Here is a 26,731-nt window from a genome sequence, read left to right as displayed (position 1 = left end):
GCGCATAATTTTTCGCGTCATTTAGCGCGCGCACGAGCGCGCGCACGCAGAACATTACGGGATTTCGTTGAGGTTAAGCTCGGCAGGAAAACAAATGGTCCTTTTCTTTTAAACGAGCACGGTGACCCCCATTTTTTAATGCATCAATTTAAATGTCATACGGTTGGCCACTATATATCGCGATTTAAAGAAAAGTTTAATACTCTACTTTCACCTGAGATATTTTTATTTGAATGCTTTAAAAAGTACGTATTTAGGTAGTGCTGCTTACGTGCACACACAGCAAAATCTTTGATTTCTTTCATAATCTTAATTCCAGTTCAATGAAAATAGTTTGTTGTGTACGATTAAAGTAAATTTTGTTGAACTGCTTCGATATTTTAATGCAAGAAATTAATTTTTCTAGAAATGATAGTTCCCTTTTCTGTTTACTAGCGTTTCTAATATAAAACTCGTGGGTAATCTATTTACTATAATAGCCATCCAGGTTGCACAAAAACGAGCACGGTGACCCCCATTTTTTATTGCATTTTTGTAATGCTCATAACATAGTCATGAACTGGACCAAGTCTTAGACAATTTTAAATACTCCTTCTTTTTCAGCGGAATCACCTTAAATCTGAATTTTTTTCAGGTTTTTCGCAACAGTCTGGTTGCGTATATAACTGCGAGAACCTTTCTCTTCTATAATATAGTTACGAAAACAGCAACCGAGGTATAATTACAACCGTATATGAGGGCTTTTTAGAGTATGGACGAAAGCCAATGGTCAAATGATACTGAATTATGAATGCTTGCATACACTGGTAGCCAGTAAGGAACAGATGGACAGTTTCGGGAAAATGAAAATTAACGCAGTGCGTATTTCGGGAGAAACTGGGTCAACACCAAGAATCCTAGATCAACCATCCTAAAAAAGAAACTGTATGAAGGAGAGAGTGCTGGGGTGGAAACCAGTGAGGCCAATGATGAACCAACCAATGGCAGTGAGGATACCGCCACATACCCACTATGAACAGTTACAGGCGGTACCATGTCATGATCAATACTACAGTGGGAAATTACAACACACACCAAGGGCGCTTTCGATTTCTCAGAACTGGCTGGCCAGACCGGTCAGTTTGTAAACGGAATGTTCCAACGTGAAGGGTAGTGTCATCCTCGTCCCTCGAATTTCTTCAAAAAAGCGCTTACCATTTTCGAAGTGATTATTTTTCAAGATTTTGCAGCACCATCCCTTCAAAATGACGCACTCGATTTACAGACTGGCCGGCCAGTTCTAACAAATGGAAAGCGCCCTGAGATAGAATAATGGGTAGGGAGGTATGTGGTGTACATTGGAGAAAGGCGGACCTTTCCATCCCGCGATATTAATCAACTGACATGGAGCTCTCAATAGCAGAGATAAGAACCAGATCGATGATCTGACGCCCAATGGCACAATGGCTTCAAACTAGGAAGAAGAGTATGGGGTATGTTTAACCTCAAGTCGTGAATCGTCCAATTATACCAATATTCCGCTACCTCAAAAATTATTTATGATAGGTCAAGATAGGGACTGGCCATTTAACTGCTGTCTACAACGCACCCAAAGTAAAAAGGTTTCTGTTTGTTTAAAACAGAATTGAGATCGTGGGAGTCTGCTTAAAGTAGTTTGAAAAAAAACAAAAAGGCACAAGGCAAATCCATTAGTTTATTAAGAAAAATCAAGAACAAAGGCAATATTCACACATATTAAACAATTCGGTTAATTAGTCATAAGTCCGGCAAAAATAGAGATTTCATGAATAAAAAAAGAAACAATTTCTTTACTATCAATAAAGAAAACTCTGAACTGATTAAGTACAAAACAATGGTACATTGTTAAAGAAGTCTAACTTTGGCACTTTCAACCAGACGGTTTGATTCCTTTAATATACTGGACCGAGACATGTATCAAACAATGTTTGGTTTTATTAACAGAGATGAAAAGGTCATTTGGCCAGAGTAGATTCAAGTATTGACGTTTCACATGTTAGTCCTTCGACAGAGAAAATCAAGGAATTGTGGGTTGTATGTGTTTATATAGTGAGCAGTGAAGCATGGTAACATGGAAAATAAAAATAAAGTAGTCGAATAAAAACCGTTCGCTGATTAAGACTGCCGATTTGGAAGATGAATTTTTGCCCTAAACGTTTGCGGCTTTCTGGGTTACCATGTAGAGAAATGCCACACACTGCCTTATCAACTGGAAATGTCACAAATTACCTTATCAGCTCAGTTGATAAAACTTAACATTTGTTTCTACTCCACCACCGACACAACACAACAGTTTCTTTTTCTTTAGAGTCGCGTATAATAGTTATTGCAATCAGTCGTTATTGTCTAATTGAGCACATTGCTCTCAAAATGGAGAACACAATAGCCTATCTATTTCAGTGGAGGGTCTCTTTTTAAAAGCTCATATTCGACAAGCGCCTCAGATAACTGCCTCCTCAATGTTGAAACCTTTTCCTCTTGTTTCTTGATATCTGCCTCTGTGATTACAAATGGGGTGCACACAGGTTGCTCAGCATTGAGCCAGACCTCTGGGTGTTTCTCCAAAGCTATTGCTGATCTGTCTTGCCCTTTGACACTTGCATTGTTATACAGATTTGTTACAAGAGAATGAATCAAACTCTTCTGATTGATTCCAGGCCCAACACTCTTTATTTGAGCTGGTAAACGAAAGCATTTAAGTACATTCTCATCCATTGAGCTCACTGGAATCCCTTGTAGTCTTTTTTGCCAAAACAACTGCTTTGGCTTATCTTTGTCAGTTTTTGTATTTGCTGCATCAAGTTTGCGTTTCTTTTCCTTTGGAGTTGCCAGCACCATTGAAGGGTAATATGTGACTGTCTGCTTTGACAGTGATTTGTTGGACTGGCGTACAGGAGCTGGAATTATTCCTCCATTTAAGTCTCGCCCAAAGCTTTGATCTTTTTCGCCTTGTTTACGCTTGCTTCGTCGACAATAAGTACCAGTTCTAAAATCAAAATTGCCCAGATCTATGTCTGGAAGGTGTTTTTCCAGTTGAGGTTTGGAGCGGATTTTCTTTCCATCTGGACTGTTGGAGGAAAATTATGTCAAGAGTTAGTGCAAATCACACAAACATACTGCGTAATAGCCATTTTTCTTTGACATCCCACATGTAAGACAGAGTGACCACAACAAACAGCTCCTATCCTGCACTTTCTTTGCTCAACATTTTCAAAAAGTAATCTCAGACTCTCAACACAGCAGTAAAAGCCATGAAAAATATTTCTTGTTAGCTGACATCTGGTTCGTAAGTAATGTTTAAAACACGAGCAGCAATGTTTGATTGGGATTTAAAACCACGAGGTGAAGGCAAGTGGTTTTAGACCGGACAAAACACGTGCTGCAAGTTTTTGAAATGGCTTCAAAAACATTCCTGGAAAAGTGTGTCAAGAGAGTTCATAACAATGATGCTTTTGTGAACATTGGAAATAAGCATACGATAAAAACATTGAACACCGCATACTAATAAGGAGGAGGTTTTATCGGGTTTTAAAACCACTGCACGTCATGTTTTATTGACCATTTGATAGGTCAATGGGCTTACGAATTGTTTATGAGTTTTTGAAGTGTAGAATAATATTATTACATGTAAGAACCTTAACTAAAAGCAAAATACATACTGCCAAAAACCCGTTCTTTCATGTAAGCTTGAAAAACGAAATGGCTACAACATGAATGCAAAAAAAAAAAAATAAAAAAAAAAATAATAAATAATGAAGTGAACACGTCTGCAGTGAGATTTGCGAAGTTTAAGCTGCATTTGCTTGAATTTCTTATATTAAATTTTGGTGGAGAGGGTAAAGATTGCAACAATGGAAGCTGCAGTTCCTAATTTTAATTAGTTAAAACACAGCTTGCCCAAAGACAAACCATTTAAAACTCTTCACTTTTAGTGACACATGAACCCCTGCATAATACAACACCAAGCAGTAAATAAGATTAGAGACATATTAAACACACAAAATTAATGTAAAACAAAAATGACCAAAAAGCATTTTTAATTCTTGAAGTGGCAAACAAGTCATTAACAAACACCCACATAGCGAGTACAAATTGTACCGTTTCATCTTGTTTTCCGACTTCAGCTCTTGGCGAGAAAATTAGGGTTGGCATGGCTTCACAATGTTCACAGGTATACCAAAATTTACCTTGTACTTGTTCGTTATTTTCATTATTTTCCTTTTTAACTTGTGAAGGCACATATGCACAATGAACAAGTTATTGTAATGTACAGAAATGTCATTCACTCGGTCGTTCCATTGGTCACTAGTTGGGCTGTAAACTTTCACCAAATATGGCGTACTGTCATATGTCTGTTCTTTACAAAATTTAATTTATGAAAAACGTCGCAAGAGCCACTGGGTTAAAAAGAGTTGCTGTGGTGTGCTAAATTGCATGGTTGAATAAGATAATTTAGGCAAGATTTCCGCAAACCCCCATGTATTAGTTACATACACTTTTGCAATAATTTATGTCTGGAGCTGTGCAGAAATCTTTCTCTTCTTTTTTTTTTTATTATTATTATTATTATTATTACTGCTACTCTTAAGTTTCTCTCCTCCTTGAAATAAAATACAGGTTTTTGAGTACGAAATTAAAAGAAATAGCCTAAAGAACATTTGACTGCCAAAAAAGAGGATGTTATGGATTTTGAGAATCTCAATTCGATGAACTGCACAAGCTCTTGAACAATTAAACCGAAGTGCTGACTCCACATGGATTCTTAAATGCTGGAATGGGGAATGCTACACTATGGTTAATGTTGTTTTCAATACAGTAAATGCAGTAAAAAATTGGTAAGTTGTAAGTTTGAACAACTATGTCTGACATGAATGTTAAGTTGACCCTCTGGAAACTAATCTAACCATTTACCCCTCCTCCCCTCAGGAATTTCCTGAGCCTTTGGCCCAACATGGTCCAACCCCTCAGGTATTTCCAATTCCCTCCATGGTAGGAATATGGATGTTTTCTGGAATTGACTGGAGACCGTTTCAACATTGAATTGGCTTTAAATCTAACCAGCTGGACATTGACAGGTACTTTGACACTTTTAATTATGTAATGTAAGCATATATCAACATTAAAGCTTTTGAACCCAGTTTGTTGAGAGGGTAACTTTATCCGTTGCATAGATTACTATCAATGAGAAAAGTAACCATCTACAGAGCTTGCCTTAGCTGGAAGTAAAATGTTTTTTACCCACTAGCATAAAGTTACGCTCTCTCCCAACAGGGTCAAAAGCTAGTCCTTCGAAAACCAATGAAAACGTCGAGCAAAAAGTACTGCATACCGATTTACTTGCGCATGTAAGAACGAAAACTATAATTCAGTAATCTGGAGTATAATTTAATGATTCCAAATCTCCCATGTTTTGGTCACGTCAGATCAGAGCGTATAAAGTGACAAACGCAAGTCTTACCTGTAGTAGTACACGTCACTTCTTCCAGCAGATAATCCAGATTTCCTCATCACAATTTCACGCTGCCAGCCTTTTGGAAGGCTAGGGCATTCCATTCGTATGGGTTTTTCGTCCATATCGTACGTCCGAAAGAGGTTTTTCCAATAATAAACACAACCACGAGTATGGCCTGCCTAAACAAAATGGCGGATTCCAATGGTGTCATGTCCAAATATGGCATTGACTGGTCCCAGTCGGGCGCCAGGTGTGCAAGGGGGAAGACTGGGGTGGAAAGAGAAAAAGAAATCTCCCAGCATTCTTTGTAAGAATTTGGTGACGTAAGGGTCGATGTAACGTCCATATTTTCTTCGAGGAGTTTGAAGGCCGCCATATTGGTTTGCTGCTTGCTGTGCCATTTGACGCAGCGAAATGAGCGAGGAAACAGCTCCAGAGGAAAAGCCTAGCGAGGTAAATGTTAACAACTTAAAAATTTATACCTACTTTTTACGTTAACTCTTTCTTTTTACTGTTTATACCTTAGCTTACCGAAGAGCAGAAGTTGGAACTCAAATTTCCTGGGAAGAAACCAGTGGCGACTGATATTCTAAAAAAGCGGATGCAGAGAGGGGTATGGTTTGAAGCACATTCACCTCAAATTGTTAAGCTATCGTTAACCTTAAATATATTAGATTGGGTATTTGCTCGTTTTGCTGGACAGTTGCTTCGCTATAAAAACTACAAGTGGGAGGAGGTGGGGGGGGGGGGGGGGGAAATACAGTTTTCAGAGTTTGTAATTTTGGTAATAATAATAATAATAATAAAAAAAAAAAAAAAAAAAGAAGAGAAAGATTTCTGCACAGCCCCAGACATTAGAAATTATTGCAAAAGTGTATGTAACTAATACACGGGGGTTTGCGGAAATCTTGCCTAAAACATCTTATTCAACCATGCAATTTGGCACACCACAGCAACTCTTTTTAACCCAGTGGCTCTTGCGAGATTTTTGGCGTTTTTCATAAATTAAATTTTGTAAAGAACAGACATATTCATTGACAATATGCCGTTTTATCAAAATTGCTTCTGTACATCAATGTTTATCTGGGTAGTAAATTGAGTTGAAATATTTTTGTATGTGTCAATTTTAAAATAAAGTAAATCAATTAAACTGTAATATGTGGTTCTAGAAAATATGTCTACCCCCACCACAGAGGGAATTGGGGAGGAGGGGTGAATAGTTAAGTTGGTTTCCAGAGGGTCAACTTCACATTTGTCTCGAACATAGTTGTTCAAAATAATTTATAAAAAAATACTTTGAAAATTAAAAATCCTGAGGGGTGGTGGTCCTATGTGAAATTCCCTCCGTGGTGGCAGTAGTGGTGGATATTTTCTGGAACCACACAATATAGAGAACTTTGCTGGTAACCCTACTTTTTATGTGGATGCTTGGACAGTCTAGGAAATCCACTGCCACTTCTGTGCACATCACAAAAGTTGATGTTTGTGCTTACTTTGCCTTGATCTAGGTGAAATATTTTGATTCTGGTGATTATGCAATGGCAAAAAGTGAGAAAAAGGGAGGTCCTGCTGCGGCAATAAACAGAGGAAAACCAGTGCCTTGTATGCCTCTTGGAGTTGGAAAAGCTATACCTACACCTGAGAACATTCCACATAGGAAAACATCTGTCCCGAGTAAGTTGCTGGAACCTCATGACCAACCTCAGGTCGGGGTAACGCAGTAGCTTTTACTGAACATAAGTTGACTTCTGTGTACAAGTAGTTACCTACTAAGATAAATTTCAATTCCTGGCTTGCTTGTGAACCTCACATAATAATATTATTGAAAAATGTGCTTCAGAAAGTTAGCTACCAGTTTTTGGAAAGTAGTCACGTTTCTTGGTTAATACTTGTGAAATGTAGATTTTAAATTGAATTTTGTTTGCCAAAGTATGTAACAACCAGACCACTTTATGCAATACACGTAGGTGTCTGGTGAATTAGAAAGAAAGCGCACACGATAGCATTGAAATTGTAATCAAAAGATAACTTTTACTTGTCCACAAGATGTCATTTGATTGTTAAGGGTGTTTTTCATCCTTGTTAAAATGTATAAATTGTAGTAAAAGGTCATTTTACCTTACAGTATTAGAATGTAATCTCTGAAGAGATTAAAAAATTGGTGTCATGTTTTATAAACAAGTATATTTATGTGTATTGTGCTGAAAGTGGGGTTAATATAGACCAAAATGAAGTAAAGTTAAAAATATTATGAATCATTATTTCCACTCAGTTCAGTGCAGATAACACCCACACCAAGTGCAAATTGCTTCTGGTACTTTAGAGTAGTTTGGGGGAAGTACAGACCATCAGGATAGGAAAAGGGAAAATCCTTATGTTTCCATGTCTAGTTTGTGCCATTGCATTGAATCAGGACACGATGTGTGCAGGTGTGTCACAGGTCTAAGCTAAGTTTCGGTTGGTCTTGGTTGTGAGTTATCAAGTTAAAAAGGAGCAGGAGACAGCTGTAAAAAGTTTTGTTGTCATGAGTGGAACATTTTGGCCATGTTACCAACTAGATTTGGGAAACGTTTCTGTTTCAAACTTTTGTTATGCAAGGTGAACCACAAGGTGAACTAAGAAGGAGCTTTTTGACTTAGTCATATGCTCATCTAGCTGTTGATGTTGTTCACAGTGAGCTGTCAAACTTTTTACTTCAGGTAAAATGTAATTAGTTATCCCACTTTATCTGATTTCTTGCGGTTTAGGGGGGTGAAAATGAACAATTTTCAGACGTCAGGGCAGGTGCACTTCTCATCAGCTTGATTTACCTACTAGCCTAACTGGCAGACTTGTGTAAAATTGTAAAATTCTAGTAAGGGAGTATCCTTGCTGGTTAAAGTGAAGAGGAAAAAGACTTTTTTCATGCTGGTGGGCCCTATAGAGTCCTTTAGCTTGACATCACAAATATAAAAATTTGTGTAAATTATTGGATTTGTTTATCTCCCTCCAAATTTTAATGAGATGCTGATTTTTGTGAAGTAGGCACTTTTCATCAGGCTCTTTCTGAATATCCCGGCAAATCCCTTAATTTCATAAATTGAATTTTTGTGATGTTGTTCCTTTAGGAGTCTATTAGGGATGGTGTTTATGTATGGTTGGTAAAATATTTTCACCTGTTCTGTGTTAAAGCATGGCACACAAAAAATGCCATTTTTTACCTCAGTCTTTTTCACTTCAGGACCATAATATTAATTTTACTCTTAGTAACCGTAACTTTTGACATGTTAACCTTTCTGTGACTCGCAATAATGCATTGGGTATAGGAGAACTGACCTTAATCTAACATCACATTTTTTTACTCTGAAGTAACACACCTTCACATACTTTTCTTTCATGTAACATTGTCTAGGTTTATTGTTAAATGCTAAATCTGGCTTTCCTCTATGTTAAATTAATGTTTGACATTTAATTTTGTTTTTCATGTGCAGTTTTAAACTTATTTAATATTACTGTTGAATTTTATCATATGTACATGTGACTAATTCTTGCTCTATGCTGCAGTTGATTATCACAGTCGTACAAGAAGTGGAGAGTATAACCTAGTAATGGATCAATAAACTTGGTTGGAAAATGTTCAAGACTTCACTCTCTTCAACTATTTAAACTAAAATAACAGACCTTAAGCGACACAGCTCTGTAACAGTCTCTTAAGGCAATTAATGCTTTGTATGGTTATCTTCTCAACACAATGTTATGAGGTTTAAACTTGCTTTCCTCTTCTATCAGCTTTAGAATGGTTTAAATAGCTTTTTCATTCAATCTGTGAACACACTTAACCTTTCTTCGTAAAAGTCCTTTAATGATAAATTTTTTTTTTTTGTAGTTGAAATAACCACTGCTTTAAATCCATTAACCAGCCATTTATAAATGGTTAACTTAGAAATATGCTGTAGTAAATGGTTATAATGCATGAAAGGATTAATTCTACTAAGTCCAAATATATTTAATTGTTGTAAATGTTTAGACATTTTAAGCATAAATTTAATGAAGCTTTCTTGTGGTCATTACGTGTCACCTTTTTGATTAAATTGTGTAGATTGTACTTTTGTGTTGAATCACTGTCACCATCATAAAATCATGTGCCTGTGTGCTTTTCCTAAGTGAAATTTGTTTTATATGGTCATTGATGAAGTTCTTTTATTCATGCAGATTATAGATCAATGCTAAAGATTGTTATTTAGCTCATTCCTTCTGGAACTCCAGACTTACCTGCATTAGTGACTTATTGCCTATGTTTTCTTTTAAACCTAAGGGAGTAATGATCTGCTTGTTACTGAAAGACTGAGTTGTAAATATTAAATGTTTGATCAGAGTCAACACCTAGCATCACTCAGCCACACAATATCTGTTCCCAGGGTAGTTATTTGTTATACTTCTGCTTTGTGTGTAATCCTTTGTTGTCAGCATACTGAAGCTATCAGCCCTCTTATGGAAAGGTTGTTCTTTTATTTGCCTTTATAAGAAGACAGCAATAATTGCCATAAAATTCCAGATATTAATCCAGGGCTTATATTTGTTCAAACGACTTGTTCAAGTGCTTATTTTCAGTGAAGGTTTAGTTTTGCGGAGGAATTTTGCATTTCAATACTTGTAGGGCTTGACAAAGTAGATCTTGAAACAGTATGAAACACTATGGTGACAGCCTCAAACAGCCAGCTCTAACTCTCCGTGGGTTTGTATTTGGGAACGCTTTCTATTATTATTTTTATCAGAGGTTTTGGAGGCTTACTTTCAGAGGGACTTATATTTGGAATTTTATGGTATAAGTAAGCAAACCAAGGCACTTGGTTCAGAATTTTTTTGAAGGATTGGAATGGAAAAAAATGCCTGTACTTCTTGTAAACTCTAGACTTACTTTTTGTGAGTTGAGTGTTGTAAAATTATTTTGTATGAAATAAAATGTTTTAAGGTAAATTGGTCTTTTATAATTTCTTGATTTATCTTACAAAGGTTAAATGAATTTAGATTATTGGGGCCTGTATAGTGTGGGTTTTATCATAAATGTCTCGTACCTAAATCATCCATGCAGTATGTTGTTAAAAACACCCCATTAGAGAGGCGGCTACTTACGAGAGTTCTTATATATAGTGATTTGACTGGAAAAACTAGAGTTAAGCCGAAAAAAGGCCATGCTGTTTGTGCTTGACACCCAACTGTGAAACATCATTCAAAACAATTTTGTGAGCGTTTAACTGTTTTTCAGTTATTTTCGTGTTGTTTTGGGTAAAAAGCTAAACATGCAAAAGTAAAACCCATATTCTGAAAAAGTGGGGAATGTTGCTTCTTTTGAATGAAAACCCCTTCGAGAATTTTGCATCATGTGACCCGTTTTGACCAACAGCTCTTGAAATGGAGATGAAGGAAACTTGCTCGCAGGCTCTAAGAGCGTATACTTGTCTGATAATACAGCATTTTAAAGTTGTATTTTAAACAAAAACTCGCAACGTTTGGTAATTTTGAAGTAAAGACCCTATGCAAAAATGGCTGACATTTTAAGATCCTTTTGATTGTATTCAAATTAGCCCTACCAACCTCGTTCTTGAGTTCAAAAATCAAAACAATGTTACCAAGAATGAGGCTAGTTGGGCTCAATTGAATACAGGCAAAAGAATAGTAGAGGTCATTAAAAGCAATTTCCGAGTTGCTTTGAAACTCGTGCAGAAAGCGAGGTTCTCTGTATAGTTTTTATTACGAAAATCAGTTTTCATTCGTATGCAAACAAAACTAGTTTTCACATGAAAAGCTTTTCACTTAGCATCGCTTTCGTAATGAGGTTCCAAGCACCTCAAAAATGGCCAATTACCTTCAGTACTGTCGGGAAAACACGACAGATCTGATACTAACAGTGGAACCTCGCTGACTTGAACACCCCGCTTCATCATCATCATCATCATCATCATCATCATCATCATCATCAATTCTCCGCACGCCAGCAGGCGCATAAGGCTGAAGAACACCCCGCTTACTAAAACAAAATTCGATTTCCCCTGGATGCGATCCCATTTTTTCAGTTGGTTAATATTGTCAGCTAACCCACTCTGCCTTAAAAAACGCCTGTCAGTTAACCTCAAAATGTCCGGGCATACGTGATTGACGTGTGAAATCTTCGTCTTTATTGAGAACGTGATTGTAATGCAAGGAAACGTCCTTCACTAGACTTCCTAATATGTTTTGAAAATTTTGGCTTAAATTCCCAAACTAAATGTTCTTATCAAAAGCAGTGCTCTTATAAACAAGACCAGTGTACCCATCTGATCGAGTCGTGATTGTGGAAGAATGATAAAAACACGAAATTTGCGTTCGACGTAGAAAGAACACACATTGAAGATTGGATGGGACAATCGACGAACGAGTGGATCTTGCGGGGACGCCATCCCCGGCAGATTTTTCGCAGGGGCGGATGACATCATCACCAACTTGGCAAAGGAAAGAGAGCCTGGGATCGAGATCATCAAACGCACTCCCTAATCTTGGATCATTACTAGTTTATTAATTATCAGGGGGATACTTGAAATTCAGCAACAACCTATTTCGTTCCCTTTCAAGGTTCTACCGAAATTGAAGTCATGACTTCCCTGCTAGCAGAGTCGTATTGGCTGAATTGACGGGCGCCAGTAAAGAGACCTCAGCCCTGGGTCGAAACGGACTGTGTCACACCACGGTTACCTAGCAACCAAACCGTCACTTGATGCCATATTAAGCCCCGTCTACACGAGCAATTTTTATGTGGCAATTTTTATTTGCCCGTGTAGATGGCTCGACAAATATTTGTTGTCAATTTGCGTCAGTAATAATTTCGCACAGCGGAGATGACCATGGAAAGGCAAAAAGCAAGATGGCGCCATGCTGGATGCGCAAATGTTAGGGACTGTAGGGACTGGGTTCTACAGATGACTGAAAAAATTGTCACATTTTAGGTGGCATCTCGTCTACACGGACAATTTTCTATGTGGCAATTTTTATTTGCCACATAAAAACTAACACGCCAGCTTTTCAGCAAATGCAGTTGTCATAAAAATTGGTCATTTCTCATCATCTACACGGGCAAATAAAAATTGCCATATGAGGGACTAATCGTTTATTACGTCCTGGGGGGGGGGGGGGGGGTGGGGGCAGTGGTTTTCTAAAAAATCGAGTGCATGAAAATTTTATCTCCAAAAAAACTTTCAAACAAAAGCTTTACCCCCCACTGTAATGACAGTTTGAAAATTTTACCCCCCCCCCCCCCCCACCCTATGGTTGGCCTGGTGGTTGAATTGTTGAGAAGGTCCTGGGCACAACGCTTCGCTAGCTCTCTGAATCTGAACTGGCAAGAGAAACGATCAGAAGTTAGGCGAAATTCAAGAAGGGAACGTACCTTAACTCTTCAATGTCTTGATAATAACGATGTTTTGTTATTGCTGGAGTCTATTCTTCAGTCGTCAAAAGAAGGTACACAGAAGATCAACGCAACTCGGGGTTTGAGAGCAGTACAGGAGCATTTAATGTATGGATGTGGATATATAGGTTTTGAAGAAGCCTACCATCTCTATTCGTCTTTTAGCCAATTTTCTTGCCCAGAAAAACAAGCCTTCAGAGATAAACTGCTTGACGGAGTACACGGTCTGCCTGTCTATGTCATTACTCAACCTATTACGTGGAATATCTTTGTCGTTCTGCAGAATAGTAGCGATATGGAGAAGTTTCTAGTGGATTTTACCAACTCTATGGTTGATGTGAAGAATAATTGCTAAATACATTTAGTTGGTACCTTTTGTATGTCTTTAAATTTTACCCCTCTCACTTTTCGTGCAAGGTAAAAAATTACCCCCCACAAAGAGCTCGTTTAAATAAATTACCCCCCCTCAAACCCCCCCCCCCCCCCCCTTGGACGTAATAAACGATCGGTCCCTAAAAATTGCTCGTGTAGATGGGGCTTCACTATGCGGGTTCACTAAATGACAGCTGAGTAACTGTAACCGAATGCGCGAGAGGCAGTGGGCTAAAGTCACGGTCAGCAAACAATACACGGAGCAAGTCCTTTTCGACCCAGGGCAGAAGTCTCTTTCCTCGCGCCCGTCAGTTCAGCGAATCTAACGGAAAAGAGGCCTCTGCTAGCAGAGAAAGGCAAGACCGGTTGGTTGCGCTAACGACTGGAAGACTGGTGGCTAGTTCATCTTACATTATACAATGAGAAAGAATGATGATTTTGTTGCTCGGTCATTAAACAAGAAAGAGCATGAGCTAGGCAAAGAAAAAATGTCCCATGCTCGTGCCAGGTTCACAAAAACTGATCAAAATAGCAATGGTCGTTCACGTTGTTCTTCATCGTAGTTGACTACAAAGGCAGCGGAATAGGAATCTTATGACTCGAGCCAGAGAAACACTGCATATTTAAACAGTTATTACATTTAACCGTACAGTTTAGTAGCCTAGAGGAAGGGACATAAATTTTGCCAAGCATTGTTCTTTTATTCTTTAATCAGTACATAGTTTGTGACTATGGGCAGTTTTCAGTAGAATGAAGCACACGCAGTTAATGCTTTGATACCGACGAAACTAAGACCGTAATTCAGAATAATTGACCTGTATGGTTGTGCCAATCCAACTGGGGGGAAGCTTCAGATGTTACGTTTTTCCACTTACAAAGAGGCTTACTTCAGTTTCCAGCACTGATCGTGGCTTAGCACCGTGGTGCGTTAGGAAGGTACTGCCGACCGCGCTTTTTCTATCTTTTCTTTAAGATCTCATTAACAAATAGATTCCATGTCGCCGTGCGTCTGTTCAGTAATAGGTCATACATGACGTCAAAATGTGGTAAGAACAAAAAAGTCACTGACGAAAATGTTTCACACATTAGCCTTGTAAAAGCATGTTTCTTGCTACTTTTTCTGTTATTACACGAAAGACTAACATATTCAGTTTTACAGACTGCCCAACAGAGTAATTAGACCAAAGTGTGGCTTTTTTTTTTCAACTCTCTATTTCGGCTGGAATTCGCCATAACTCAGGCTATCTAGTCTTTGCTTTCCTTTTGCCGTATCGCTGCTGTCGAAGGATGTACATGTGTTTCATCATGTAGAATCCACCTGTTACAGCAAAGCAAAGATCCCATTAAAAATGAATCTCTTATTATCACCACGGAGTCAGTCTCAACAATGGACCCGAAACAAGGGAATTATGTGCTACAACTCAAACGACGCCAGAGCACAAGGCACCAACTGTTTCCTTACCCTTTCACATACCTCCAGCCCCCCCCCCCCCCTTCCCTTAACGCCCATTCTAGGGAGTACCCCCTTGGGGTTGTGTTGGTTATTCACTCTATGTTCGTTTAGAGAACATAACGTTGAGCTAACCATGACCAGTGCAAAACCCTTCCAATCGCCAAAATTCGACGTTATCAGTAGCACGAACAACAAACCACAACAACTGAGGTAAGTTAACAACGGCAGCTTTTAATTATTAAATGTTAAAAAAAACTTAAACGTAAATAACCCTTGCAATATTTCGCGACAAAAACTGAATCTTTTAGTGTTCCCAGCATTTTTGTTTGGATTCAGTGGCCAGAAATTGATCGAACAATCGAATTGGAAAGACTAACAGATTTAATATCAATTACGTAAGTTGGAGAAAAAGGAAGGAAAACAATCTTGCTTACGATCCAGCATTTTTATCCAAACAATGCTAACTTTTCGAAACATCCATAACATCTTACCTCGTACATGAGTAATGATTAATCAAACTCCAAGGTTCAGACAAACCGTAATTTTGAAGGGGTTTTTGCAGAAATTTTTTTTATGGACTTGCACAGCACACATTTTTAAGAGCACCAAATTTATCACACAATTCTACAATCTACAAATAGACAACTGGACTGTCTGAAATGGGTGCCAAATTTTAATCCTTTGTACATTAACAGGACTTTCCAGGAAATACAACCTAATGACCAAATTTTTCCTAGACTGGAAAATGCCACAACAGTAAAAATTCTGTTTCTTACCTGAAACAAGAAGGGCAAGGTATACTCTGAGGAACCAGGCAAAGCTGAAACTGAAGTTAAACACATTTGGTAGGCTGAATGAAAACCTCTCAGATTCATCAAGCAAAGGAATTGCCCGCCATATCAGAATACCTGTAAATGAAATAAGTATCTACATTTGATACTGAAAACAAACATGGTATATAGACAGTATAAACAAATTTAATCCGTGTAAACTGTGTAACAAAATAATAGCAACAAAACGTTGAAAGGATCATTTGCCAAGAACCACTTTACGTATTTCGCGCTTGTAGGGTTGTTAGTTCCAATGAACTAACCTTCAAATAAAATTCCCAGTGGGTATAAAGGAATCCACATTGTATATCGAAGCCAAGCCAGAGGTTCAATTTTAACGCCAACAAGCTGAGAGGCGTAAAATGGGTACCTGTAGAACAACCAAATATCAGCATTTAGTTATAAAATTATGACATGCTAACTTCCATTATAAGGTTACTGTGAGCTTTTGTGGCTGTCCTTTGCAAAATAATGCACTCATGCTGTAAGAAAAGAACAGACAAGGAATGTAGTACAAAATTAAAACAGGAAATAGAATTGCAGTTGAGGCTGTCCCATCCTGTTATTTTGTTAGAACTGATACGGTACGGTACATTATACTAGACTGTGACATTGTGGGATTACCGGAAATAGACATTAATATCTTGGCATGTAAAATTTGCAGGAGTGCAACAATCATAGCACGAGAATTTAACCAACGAAGGTTATGACTGTTAGAATTACAAAGAGATTTAAAAAAATGAGTTCCTTTTGTGAACAAGGTTATATTATTTTGAAATCGTTGTCCACTACTGCCAACGCACCTGAAATTAACTAGAAATTAAATCTGCTATCAAAGTAACTTATAAATGTTCCTAACCATACCTCAAATATTAATTTTACACCACCAATTAATTTTTTTAAGTTATGTATTGATAGCTGAATGGGGCTAAATAAGCCCTCAGAAGCCAATTTCTAGAGTAAACCTCGGTACACAACTGACCTTATGACTTCAATAAGAGACCACACAAGGAACAGGCCAAATACAGCTGCTTGTTTGTGAAGCTCCTCATTTGGAACCAGTACCAAAAAAAGAACCATGTTTCTACCAAAAACCTGAATTTAAACAAATGGTAAAAATTAGTCTGACATTCTATGTCACTGTATCATAACTTGTACTAGGTGAATAAAGGGGGGACATGGAGAGGAACATGTCCATGAGAAGAAAAATCTCTTGAACAAATAATCAGTTTTCATGGAAAATAATTATTGTTGCAGAGGCAAAGTTTTGTCAACACCAAAAGGTTGTTGTCCTAATTAATTCGAACTTGCTTACATGGTGTGTAAGTTCTAATCTACCTGCATAAATTGGGCCATTACTCCAGTTTTAACAATGCCAACAATGGGATGAATAACTTCCAAGAATGCAGCCAACTGACAAGAAGCTAAAACATCACTGACTGTTTCATAAGCTTCTGGAAAGGCACCTTGTAAAACACAACAGAAAACAACACATTTACAGAGAAACTGGAAAATCATTAATAATATAATAATTAATACACTAACAACTAAATAACTACAATGATGGCCAACAATCATACAAATTTGCAGTCTACAGCCAAAATGAGTATAATAATACTAACAATGTTTTATGTAAATATTAATTAATCACTCGTTATGGTGTATGAACAGTGCTCGTACAAGATGTTTAAACTTTTCAACGACAGAATGGTGACATTATCATGCTCTGTGATGTACAGTTTAACCAGAAGAATAAATGAGCTACTATTCTGCAAAACATGACCAGCACAAATTTGGCTGAACCAAGAAACAAACCATAATTCTGCTTTAAGAAATAATAGAAAGAAAATTAATGGAATATTGGTCAAAGTCGGTTTTCAGGTAAGATTTTGATTATTTATCTCAGTTCTTTTAATACTTTGAATACAAAAGAGCTTACATCAGGTTTGTGTTTGATGTCTAGTCATGTGGGTGAATGGAACAAAGACTCAGCTGTTATATGGTGAATAAACAGTCTTGAGTGGAAATATTTTTCTCTGTACCTGCTCCTTGGAAAATTAGTCTTGATAAAAGAACTGAAGTGATGTAGACAAACAATCCTGTTTGCAACAGGTTGTATAGAACTAAGTAGAATGTTCGAATAAATCTGAAAACTGAAAAACAAATCACACCATTATTGACATCTGTAATACTACATAAGTAATAAATGAAAAATAAAAGACACTGTTAGCACAGTAGCATGTCTCGTTTCCAATCCAAAACAAGAATCTCCTTCAAGTTTTGCCCCAACTAAAATGTTAAAACAAGATAGTCAATATTTTGTAAAACCATATTAAAAGACCATGCTCCCTAAATTGAATGGTGTAAAGTAATTATTATTTTAATTTTTAATTATTAATCTTGCATTTTAATTAACATTGCATCAAGTTGTTGGTTGTTATGACACCCAAACCAACAAACAAAAAAGAAAAAAGAAAACTAAAAATAATTATCTGAGCAAAACAAAAGCAGATTGAACAAGCAAAGGAAACATGAAGCAAGTAATAGGATGACTCAATGTGTCAATCCATAATTTATACATTCTGTGCATTAGAGTATGTACACAATCTCTGAGAATGCTTCCCACAACACTGTTGGGCTATGTCAACCATGCTTTATATGTTTTATCCAAAGGGGTTTTTTTTTCAGTTAGATATGCAGAAAAAAAATTAGTGTAACGACAAAAGCACTCGCAATGACCATTTTTTGATGTATATAACTATAAATGTATATCTACCTTCTTTCTTTGTCTTTTCTATCTCATTTTCCAGATCTAATTCCATTGCTTTAGTTTCAGCCATAAAGTTCTAAAATGAAATATATGTATAAAAAAAAAAAACGTACATTACCTCTTAACTACATGTACCAGCCAGATAGAGGGTCCCACCTGAGGTCAATATAATCACGACATTTTACACAATATCATTGTACACATTCAACACCCTACCGATCAATATTTTAACAAGATTTATGTAGCAAATCCTACAATGCTGTACTTAAAACTGCCAAAAGAATATCATTTTTGTTGAAAAGCCAGTTGCACTTATAGTTGTTTTGTTGTTGAACCAAACTTGATACCTGATGTTCAGTAAAATAAAATAAAACAAAACATGACATTTGCATGAGACAAAACATTTATTTCTGTTTCCTTTAAAAAGTAGAGCACATGATCATTATTTGTTTTTTTTTTTTTTTGGGGGGGGGGGATGGGGCAGGGTGGGGTGGTGAGTGGGATAAAAGTGTCTGTGAAGGTGTAGAGCAATAAATGTTTACAAGAAATGGCTGACCTCCAGTTTAGCCTGTTGTTCTTTTTCTTCTTTTTCACTATCTGATGCATCTTCACTTTGCCATCGATCAAAGTTAACCTTTAACCAAGCTGGCTTCTGTTCATCCACAACCAGACGAGGCCAAAACTCTACACAGAACACCAAAAACATCACGATACTGGTCAATTTATTTCTATAAAATACTTTATTAAAAATATAGTTCATTACATCACTGACAATACATAACAATATAGACCAACTACTCCTTACTGCGTGGCAATGTACACCACAATCAGGATTTAACAAATAGATTCCATGTTTTGACGTTCACTGTACGTTGCTAGTAAAGGTACAAATCCATGACAAAATGAAGTCTATTTGTTTTATACAATAACCAAGACATTTCATAAGTGAGCATCACATTGACTGAACTGAGTCAAAAACTTTCAAGCAAAATTTAATTTTTAGACTACTGCTACTTTAATTGTGATCCTCTAAATTTTAGTTTAATCCAAAAGAATTTCACAAGCAATATTTTCAAAACTAACCTTAAGTATCGAGAAGGAATTGCTGACCACAAAATACTGATTAGAGCATGTCAGTCGTTTCAATGCAATTTGTGATGGTTACACGTCATTACCAGATTCATATCAGCAGCATAATTATTTTGGCAAAATACATTATTCCTTTTCACACCACAACAAAGTTATAGACTTTTCAACCTGGTTGAGGTTACTTGCAATGGTCATTGTCAGATTTTTCATTGGACAGTTTTGCTTTTCTGAGGAAATTTTACCTACGTTTGTCTGCTACTCGCCAAAACACTTTGCAAAACTTTGTTGGCCAGTCACTCTGGTTGGACTCTAGACTCTGACCATGTGTACGGTCACACCACTCAAAAATGTCATCTGTGCATCTGTACTCTAATCACGAACTCCACTACACCAATCAAAACACTTCTTTTATACTTTTTATTGTATAAAGATTATTACATAAAAATACGGACAATTACAAGGTTGACAGTTCACTGCTTTGTTGGTGACAATTAACTTTCAATACAATTTATTTTTCACCTTACCATGTTGGCCTGCTAACTTGGCAATGGAGAACTCTACATAACGCTCAAGGACTTTGTGGCTACTTGCCTGTAGTATTTACAAATAAATAAAAGAAGAAATGAAGTGAAAAATAATAAGGTTATAAGAAAGGAAAAAAAACTCACACTGGTCTCAGTTGTTCACTGAATAACTTTCTCCAAACTACAAATTTTGTGAATAAATTGTACCCTCCATTTCAATTTGAGTTTGAGTCGAAATGTATACATGATTAACGTACGTGTATGTAGCTTGTGCACAGGATCCCAAGTGTGGTATAGAGCGAAGGGAAAAATTGAGCTTTTTCTGGGGCAAGAAAGAGAAAGAGAGAGCCTGTGGACATTCTTTTGATGCCGCCATTCCACTCCCTTATAATGTGCCAACTACATGTAGGTAATTACATGCCAATCATTCCACTTGATTGAATCGGAACATCGATAATATTCTTCGATAATATCATTCATTGGAGAAATGTAGTGAGAACAAGAGTGCATTTGGATCCATCTGTCAATTCTGCAAATTCTTGAGCTCGCATGAACCCAAACAGTGCCAGTAGTTTCCATTTTCAACTCTTCAAGAAACAAAGAATTGCTTGTTACTTCTGGGCAACAAGCTCCAAAAGATCAGGGCTGTCAACTCTCCCAGATAATCCGTGAGTCTCCAGATTTCGAACAGTATCTCCCGGTCTCAACATACTTGGGTTTCCTATGGGTGGTGCCTACTAATACAGGAATATTTTTGCGCGCTTAAAAACTACATGGAGAAAGCAGAACTAAGCAAATGCTTTTGGTGTCTTAAAAGAAAATTTGGGGTAACCATGCATTTTTCAGAGATAATCAAGCTTCAATTTAGGAAAAAATCCCGTACATTGCTTCATATTTTGGCGTCTTTTAGCAATATTATTGCTTAATTATCTCTGAAAAATGCGTGGTTACCCCCAATTTTCTTTTTGGATTCCAGTGAGCCTTGCTAAGATCTGCTTTTCCCATATACTCATAAAACGCGCAAAAATAAATCGGTATCAGTAGGCACCGTCCTTAAATGTTTCGCGTTGTTGCTGGTGCTGTTTAATCCCCCCCCCCCACCCACTGAACCCATGAGTTCAGCCTTGATGCGATGCCTCTCAAAGGCGCTTTGTTATTGCTGGCCGGGAAGTCATATTCTCCATATTTCAAGACGTGTGAGGTTGACAGTCCTGAACGATCTGCAGCAGTACCACTACCAACTGATGAAGAACCTTCAGCAAAGCCTTAGAACTTTGTCTCCAGCAGCAATGGCAAATGCTTTGAGGCCTAAGTTAGACAGCTCCTCAACCTTGCCCTTCATCATCGACACCAGCAGTATGACAGTACACAAGAAAGAAACTGGGAGATCAAACTCTTGCAGTCGATAACATGCTGGCTTTTAGGAATAGCTGCTACAGATTGTAGGTAAACCTTAGGATATGAGGAAAAGATTTACACAAAACTGCATGCGAAAGAAGCTACAGTTTCAATCCCAAATTATGCAAATTTACACCACGCAACATTCAAATGTGTCAAATGTTCTTTGCAATGCTGTCAACAAATTTCAACTATCTGACTAAGAGACTATGTTTATTAGTGCAGTCAAAGTAGGAGATCCAAGACTGGCTTGAAACTGTAGGCTTTGGAAACATTAAGGAGGTGTTCAAGTTAGACACTAGTGCCCAGTGCAATGTCTTGCCAAAAACTGTGTATGAAAAGATCACAATAAAGCCTTCGCAGCCATCCTCAGCAAGATTGGAAAGTTATTGAAAAACAAGTGTGAGTTGCCTTGTTGGGTGCGTGGGGATAGCATCAAGTTAACTTTCAAGTTGTTCATGGAATTAATTTCCCCTCATGGAGCAAGCATCCTGTGGGCAGATGGGTCTCATCCAATGCATAAATACCGTCAGAAGGGACAGTATCTTGGATGAATTGTCAGACGTATTCCAAGGACTCAGATGCCTAATAAGGAAATAATTATGACATCAGCATTAACATCTCTGTCCCCCCTGTGGTCAACGCACCCAAAAGAATTCCTCACTCAAAGCGAGACCAGCTAAAGAAAGAGCTTGATTGTACGGAAAAATTTAAATGAACATGCAGATTGGGTGAGCAGTCTAGTGTGTGTCAGATGGGACCATTCGCATGAGCTTGAATCCAAGGGATCTTAATTGTGCTATTGCACGGGAACATTATCCCCTGCCCTTAGTAGATGACATCAAACCCAAATGTGCAGAGCTTTGCTGAAAAGGCTTTCTACCAAATCCAGCTAGATGAGGATAGTAGTAAACTTCTGACATTCAATACGCCCTCTGGGAGGTATCGCTACTTGCGGATACCAATGGGTATTAAATCTGCTCCAGAAGTTTACTAACGAAGAATAGAACAAGTCTTTGCAGGAGTGCTGGGCATGGATGACATAATCACAAGTGCTCGCAACAGGGAGGAACATGATACCTGATCAAGGAATGTTTTGCAGCGTGCCCAAGATAACAATTTCTGATTAAGGAAGTCAAAGAGCCATATCCAGCAGAAAGAATTGAAATTCCATGGTCATATTTTTACAAAGGATGGTTTGAAAACAGACCCAGAGAAAATTAGAGCCGTGGTCGAGATGCCCAGATGTACAAACAAAGCTAGTGTTCAAAGACTGCTGGTAATGGTGAACTATGCCACTAAATTCATACCAAACATGTCAGACCTTACAGCACTCCTGAGACAGCTGGTGCACCAATACAATACAATACTTTATTGACACTCCCCATAGGGGTTTTTCAGTGACAATTACAATACATAAATAAATATTAGAATTGATAATCAGTTTAAGTAGTTAAAAACTAGCTAAAAATTGGTGAGGGGGTAGCTCATCGTAAAGAAGTCTTTCAGGAGGTACTTTCTTAAATTTATTTACACTTACACCGGCTAAGCTTAATTTCAGATGGTAAGTTATTCCATATATTAAAAATTCTGTAGGAAAAGGATCTCTGCCCTGTAAACCGAGACAAAGAGTGCCCTACCAAGACATAGAGTGGCATTGGGAGGAGCAACAGGAGGCTAGTTTCAAAGAAATCAAGAAAGCTCTTGCTCTATCACCTGTACTGGGATACTATAACACTGCAAGTGGATACCAGTTCAACAGGTCTCAGTGCAGCGCTGATTCAGATTGAGAAAGAACTCTTAGCTGTAGTATTTGGTTTTGCCAGACTAAAAGAGTATATTGTGGGTCATGGCATCACAGTCGAAAGTGATTACAAGCCTTTGGGGACAATCATCAGAAAACCCTTTCATTTTCCTATTGTTCTTGGGTATGGTAATGTACAATAATGAGTTTGAAACAATGGAAAATAAATTTTAAATAAAATTATAAAATTGAACAACATATTGATTGAAAAATGTTGTCCCGACCTGGTGGAATTTTGGGGGTGATCTAAATAGCATGTGCTACTTCATGTTTTCTTCTCTTTGTCTACAAGAAATATACATGTATATTTCAAGCCTTAAAATCTGCATATGCTTATATTCAATGTATTTTCTATTGAACAAGAACAATGCAAATAAGCTCAGTAAGTTAAACATTTCCCAGAAAGCTATTGGGTCTTGTTGTTCATGGTTTATACCTTTTAGCTGACAATATTTCTTCACTCGAGTGTACATAACAAACATAAGGGGTTGTGTGGAAATCCTGTGAAACCTTGTTTCTGCATGTTTTAATTTTTAATATTAATTAGTTAATTACTAATTTTCCTTTTTCCTTAAATGTATATTTATATACCTAATCCTGCAAGCATGCAGCTTTAATTGTAACATATTATATCAATCAAAGCTGTTGCCTAATAGCAGCCCAGTAGTCTGGGGTGCCTAAAAAAATGCTCTGGGCACCTAAATATTTTTGACGCAACACCTAACACTTCACATGTTGGGCTCCTGACTGCTTGACTTTTGGCCTTGTAGGCTCCTTGAAATTTCTTAGGCAACAGCCTTGTCAATTATTCTAGCGTAATACCGTAATGTCTACAGGCTTGTAAAAATTTATGTCCACATGATAATGTTGCTCTCCTCTTGCACCATGGCCAAAACCTGCCGAAATATAGGGTTTATAAAGTAATAAAGCAATTTAATTAATGTCAATAACACGAGTGCTTGCGCAATCCCCTGAGCCAGAGGCTAAAAGTGCTTCACAATAGTCCAGATCAAATTTGGAATTTGAGGAGAGGGGAAAACCAGAGTACTTGGAGAAGACCTCTCAGAGCAAGTCAACAATATGTACGGATTACTGTAGTTATCAATACAAATTTTCCTATTACTGCGCCTTTCAATAACATACGGACTCTGAACTTCAACCCCAACTAGAACGATTTGTGTATTTTACTGCCGTTGATCATAATAAGTTGGTTGTCTCCGTAATAGGCCTCATCACGGTTTTCGACGCCATTTTGATGAGTAGGCAAACAGGCTTGAAATAACAGTGTTTGTATGGAAATCCAATGTCAAATAATTTTCATAAAACATCGCTTCTGAAAAATTCATGAATTGGAAACTTTTGGCACTAGGAAAAGGAGTTTAAGAAAAAAAATTAGAGGGATGTAGTTGTGCCAGAAAGAAGAAAGCATCCAGTCGTGTTTTGAACTTTCCATACATTTCCCTGTATTTTTTTCCCGCGAACTATTTTTAGTAGCAGTCACGGCTGTTTCGCGTTACAGACGAATGTATGGAAAGTTCAAAGCAAGACTGGATGCTTTCTGGCACAGCTACATCCCTCCAATTTTTTTCTTAAACTCCTTTTCCTAGTGCCAAAAGTTTCCAATTCATGAATTTTTCAGAAGTGATGTTTTATGAGGATTAATTGACATCGGATTTCCATACAAACACTGTTATTTCAAGCCTGTTTGCCTACTTGGCAATATGGCGTCGAAAACCGTGATAAGGCCTATTATTACGGAGACAACCGACTGACCACAAAAAATACAGAAACCGACAAAGTGGATCGAAATCCGCCAATCACAGTGCCTAACATGACCTTTTGATCCCGTTCAGCCAAACGTCGTTGTTTTCTAGGAGGTCCGCTCCAGTGATTGACAGCAGTGAAAAGCAAAACGGTTTGTTGAATTTTGAACCTCAGAGTCCACATGTTATTGAAAGGCACAGTAAAGCAGTAAACATAATCTACCAACAGACAAAATAAGTGTCTTGGTAAGCCCGTTCACGTGATATCCTAGAAATGGGAAAAATGTGACGCAGATAAGCTTAAATTTGATAAAATCGATAAACTTGATATAGTCAATTGAAAAAACGATAATAATCGATTTTTCACAACATACTCATTTATCAATTTCTATCGATTTATCGACTTAATTAGTTATTTTTATCGATTTTATCGAATATTATCGATTACCGATTTTATCGGTTGAACACACCGGGATGCATGCACAGCGAAACGACTTTGTGGCCACAATCTTGACGTGTGAGTAATTTGACAAAGGCGGTGGGTGCTGTGTGACAAGCTTACCTTGAAACACCAGCCGTGTACTTGTCAATTCGACAGCTGGGTGCTTGTGGAACAAAAACAAACACAAATCAAGAAAAATACCACCAGCACAACATAATACAGAACTTGTCACTGGTGCAGGCAGCCAACCTGAACATCCGTCAGCTCAAGTGTTAAAAACAGCCTCTCTTTGCTTTGCGCCCATCGAATGATTGGTTTGAACACCGCCGCCATCTTGAAGTTTAGCTCGTCATCTCCCGTCATGCAACAGCGCGAGCGAGGAGATTGGGTCGGCACGCGACAGACTGGACCAAGTGGACTTGACTGCAAAACGACCCCGGAAAACGGTCGAAAACAAACTTGTACCATCGCTACGAAATGAGATTCTTGCACTGCTAACGTGTCCCCCTGGCCTCACCCACTTTTATATAATACTCCCCTCACCATATACTTGTTTCTGTGCGATTTTCGCACACGTTTTCTTGTTTTCGTGTCGACGGTTGTGAAACGATTGACTGGCTATTTTTACGGTCAGGATAAAATACGGACTGCGGACTACGGACTACGGACTGGGTTAAGACGAGGACTGGGTATGAAATAATGAGGATGGACACTGTAAACCTAAAAGCTTCCTTTATCTTGGTAAACACCTGGAATTTAAATACCTTTAGCAAGGTTGTACTGCTACAACAGAGTGTCTGGCATTTTGGTTTCCTAGCGTTTGGCCCAGGGTTCGGCCTTTTGCGTTTTAATTTAGGTATATTAAAGCAAATTTTCATTATTTAATATCTTCATTCAAACAATTTTTACCACTTACACCCTGAGTAACAGTGATTTATTAGCAAACGTCTTTGTTTCAAATAATAAAAGCAACGCGCTTTTAGATATTACTTACGATACCGTAAATTGCCGCTTGTAAATCCCCCCAGTTATATAGGCCCATCTACCTGAAGACTGGCCTGCAAGTAAGCCCCCCGCCCCTCCTCTTCCCCGAGAGCCTGCTCGCAGGCTACCTGTAAACCAAAAATACATCCGATTAGAAGCCCCCCAAGCCCCACCCCCCGGATATAAGCCCCCTTCTAGTTCTGTTCGTAATGTTAGTTTTAATTTGGTTCCAAATATTGACGTTTTAAGGCTAAAATTAAAAACCGGTAAATGAAAAACGTATTTCGATCAACACTGCTATAAGTAAAAACCAGTAACCGGATCCTGTAGTGATGAAGGATCTAATCAGCAAAAAAAATGTAAAACAAATAATCTAAAAAAGAGCAAGATTGATTTCACGGTCAGGGAAGTA

General features: G+C 37.8%; 3 protein-coding genes across 4 annotated transcripts; 1 reads left to right on the top strand and 2 right to left on the bottom strand.

Moving 5' to 3' along the window:
* Positions 1-1,675: 1,675 nt before the first annotated feature.
* On the bottom strand, positions 1,676-5,688 carry LOC146476968 (methyl-CpG-binding domain protein 2-like). Its single transcript, XM_085114128.1, has 2 exons — positions 5,477-5,688; positions 1,676-3,085 (listed from the first exon to the last, which is right to left on the bottom strand). The coding sequence occupies exons 1-2, from the start codon at positions 5,590-5,592 to the stop codon at positions 2,410-2,412; spliced, it is 792 nt and encodes a 263-aa protein (XP_084970254.1). The 5' UTR covers positions 5,593-5,688; the 3' UTR covers positions 1,676-2,409.
* A 72-nt stretch (positions 5,689-5,760) lies between these two features.
* Positions 5,761-10,426, top strand: LOC146476967 (alpha-endosulfine-like). 2 transcript variants are annotated; one of them, XR_014865515.1, is made up of 4 exons: positions 5,761-5,923; positions 5,997-6,083; positions 6,979-8,169; positions 9,014-10,426. XR_014865515.1 is itself a non-coding variant. In XM_085114143.1 (4 exons), the coding sequence occupies exons 1-4, from the start codon at positions 5,885-5,887 to the stop codon at positions 9,067-9,069; spliced, it is 348 nt and encodes a 115-aa protein (XP_084970269.1). In that variant the 5' UTR covers positions 5,762-5,884; the 3' UTR covers positions 9,070-10,426. The 2 variants fall into 2 exon arrangements, 1 of the variants encoding a protein (XP_084970269.1); XM_085114143.1 differs by having other exon boundaries at positions 5,762-5,923; positions 6,979-7,144.
* A 3,516-nt stretch (positions 10,427-13,942) lies between these two features.
* Positions 13,943-25,711, bottom strand: LOC146476966 (very-long-chain (3R)-3-hydroxyacyl-CoA dehydratase-like). The gene is made up of 12 exons (XM_085114106.1): positions 25,585-25,711; positions 25,456-25,498; positions 23,953-24,026; positions 19,929-19,995; positions 18,872-18,999; positions 18,322-18,391; positions 17,588-17,698; positions 16,884-17,011; positions 16,528-16,640; positions 15,809-15,915; positions 15,492-15,623; positions 13,943-14,580 (listed from the first exon to the last, which is right to left on the bottom strand). Exons 1-12 carry the CDS (start codon positions 25,696-25,698, stop codon positions 14,504-14,506), a joined length of 1,164 nt encoding a protein of 387 aa, XP_084970232.1. The 5' UTR covers positions 25,699-25,711; the 3' UTR covers positions 13,943-14,503.
* Positions 25,712-26,731: the final 1,020 nt, after the last annotated feature.

The sequence above is a fragment of the Pavona decussata genome, unplaced genomic scaffold (genome assembly GCF_977016875.1).
Source record: "Pavona decussata unplaced genomic scaffold, jaPavDecu1.1 SCAFFOLD_72, whole genome shotgun sequence".
Taxonomy (NCBI): Eukaryota; Metazoa; Cnidaria; class Anthozoa; order Scleractinia; family Agariciidae; genus Pavona; species Pavona decussata.
The sequence above is the reverse complement of the archived record's forward strand: the minus strand, read 5'-3'. Positions and strand labels throughout refer to the sequence as shown.

What these genes read in the sequence shown, in the direction of transcription:
- LOC146476966 (XM_085114106.1), bottom strand. Translation starts at nt 25,698, where the DNA reads ATGACGGGAGATGACGAGCTAAACTTCAAGATGGCGGCGGTGTTCAAA. An exon ending in TTGAGCTGACGGATGTTCAG is followed by an intron (nt 25,499 to 25,584) that starts GTTGGCTGCCTG and finishes TTGTTCCACAAG; the next exon opens with CACCCAGCTGTCGAATTGAC. An exon ending in CAAGTTAGCAGGCCAACATG is followed by an intron (nt 19,000 to 19,928) that starts GTAAGGTGAAAA and finishes TGTTCTGTGTAG; the next exon opens with AGTTTTGGCCTCGTCTGGTT.
- LOC146476967 (XM_085114143.1), top strand. Translation starts at nt 5,885, where the DNA reads ATGAGCGAGGAAACAGCTCCAGAGGAAAAGCCTAGCGAG. An exon ending in CAGAGGAAAAGCCTAGCGAG is followed by an intron (nt 5,924 to 5,996) that starts GTAAATGTTAAC and finishes TTTATACCTTAG; the next exon opens with CTTACCGAAGAGCAGAAGTT. An exon ending in TAGGAAAACATCTGTCCCGA is followed by an intron (nt 7,145 to 9,013) that starts GTAAGTTGCTGG and finishes TCTATGCTGCAG; the next exon opens with TTGATTATCACAGTCGTACA.
- LOC146476968 (XM_085114128.1), bottom strand. Translation starts at nt 5,592, where the DNA reads ATGGACGAAAAACCCATACGAATGGAATGCCCTAGCCTTCCAAAAGGC. An exon ending in AGTGACGTGTACTACTACAG is followed by an intron (nt 3,086 to 5,476) that starts GTAAGACTTGCG and finishes TTCCTCCAACAG; the next exon opens with TCCAGATGGAAAGAAAATCC.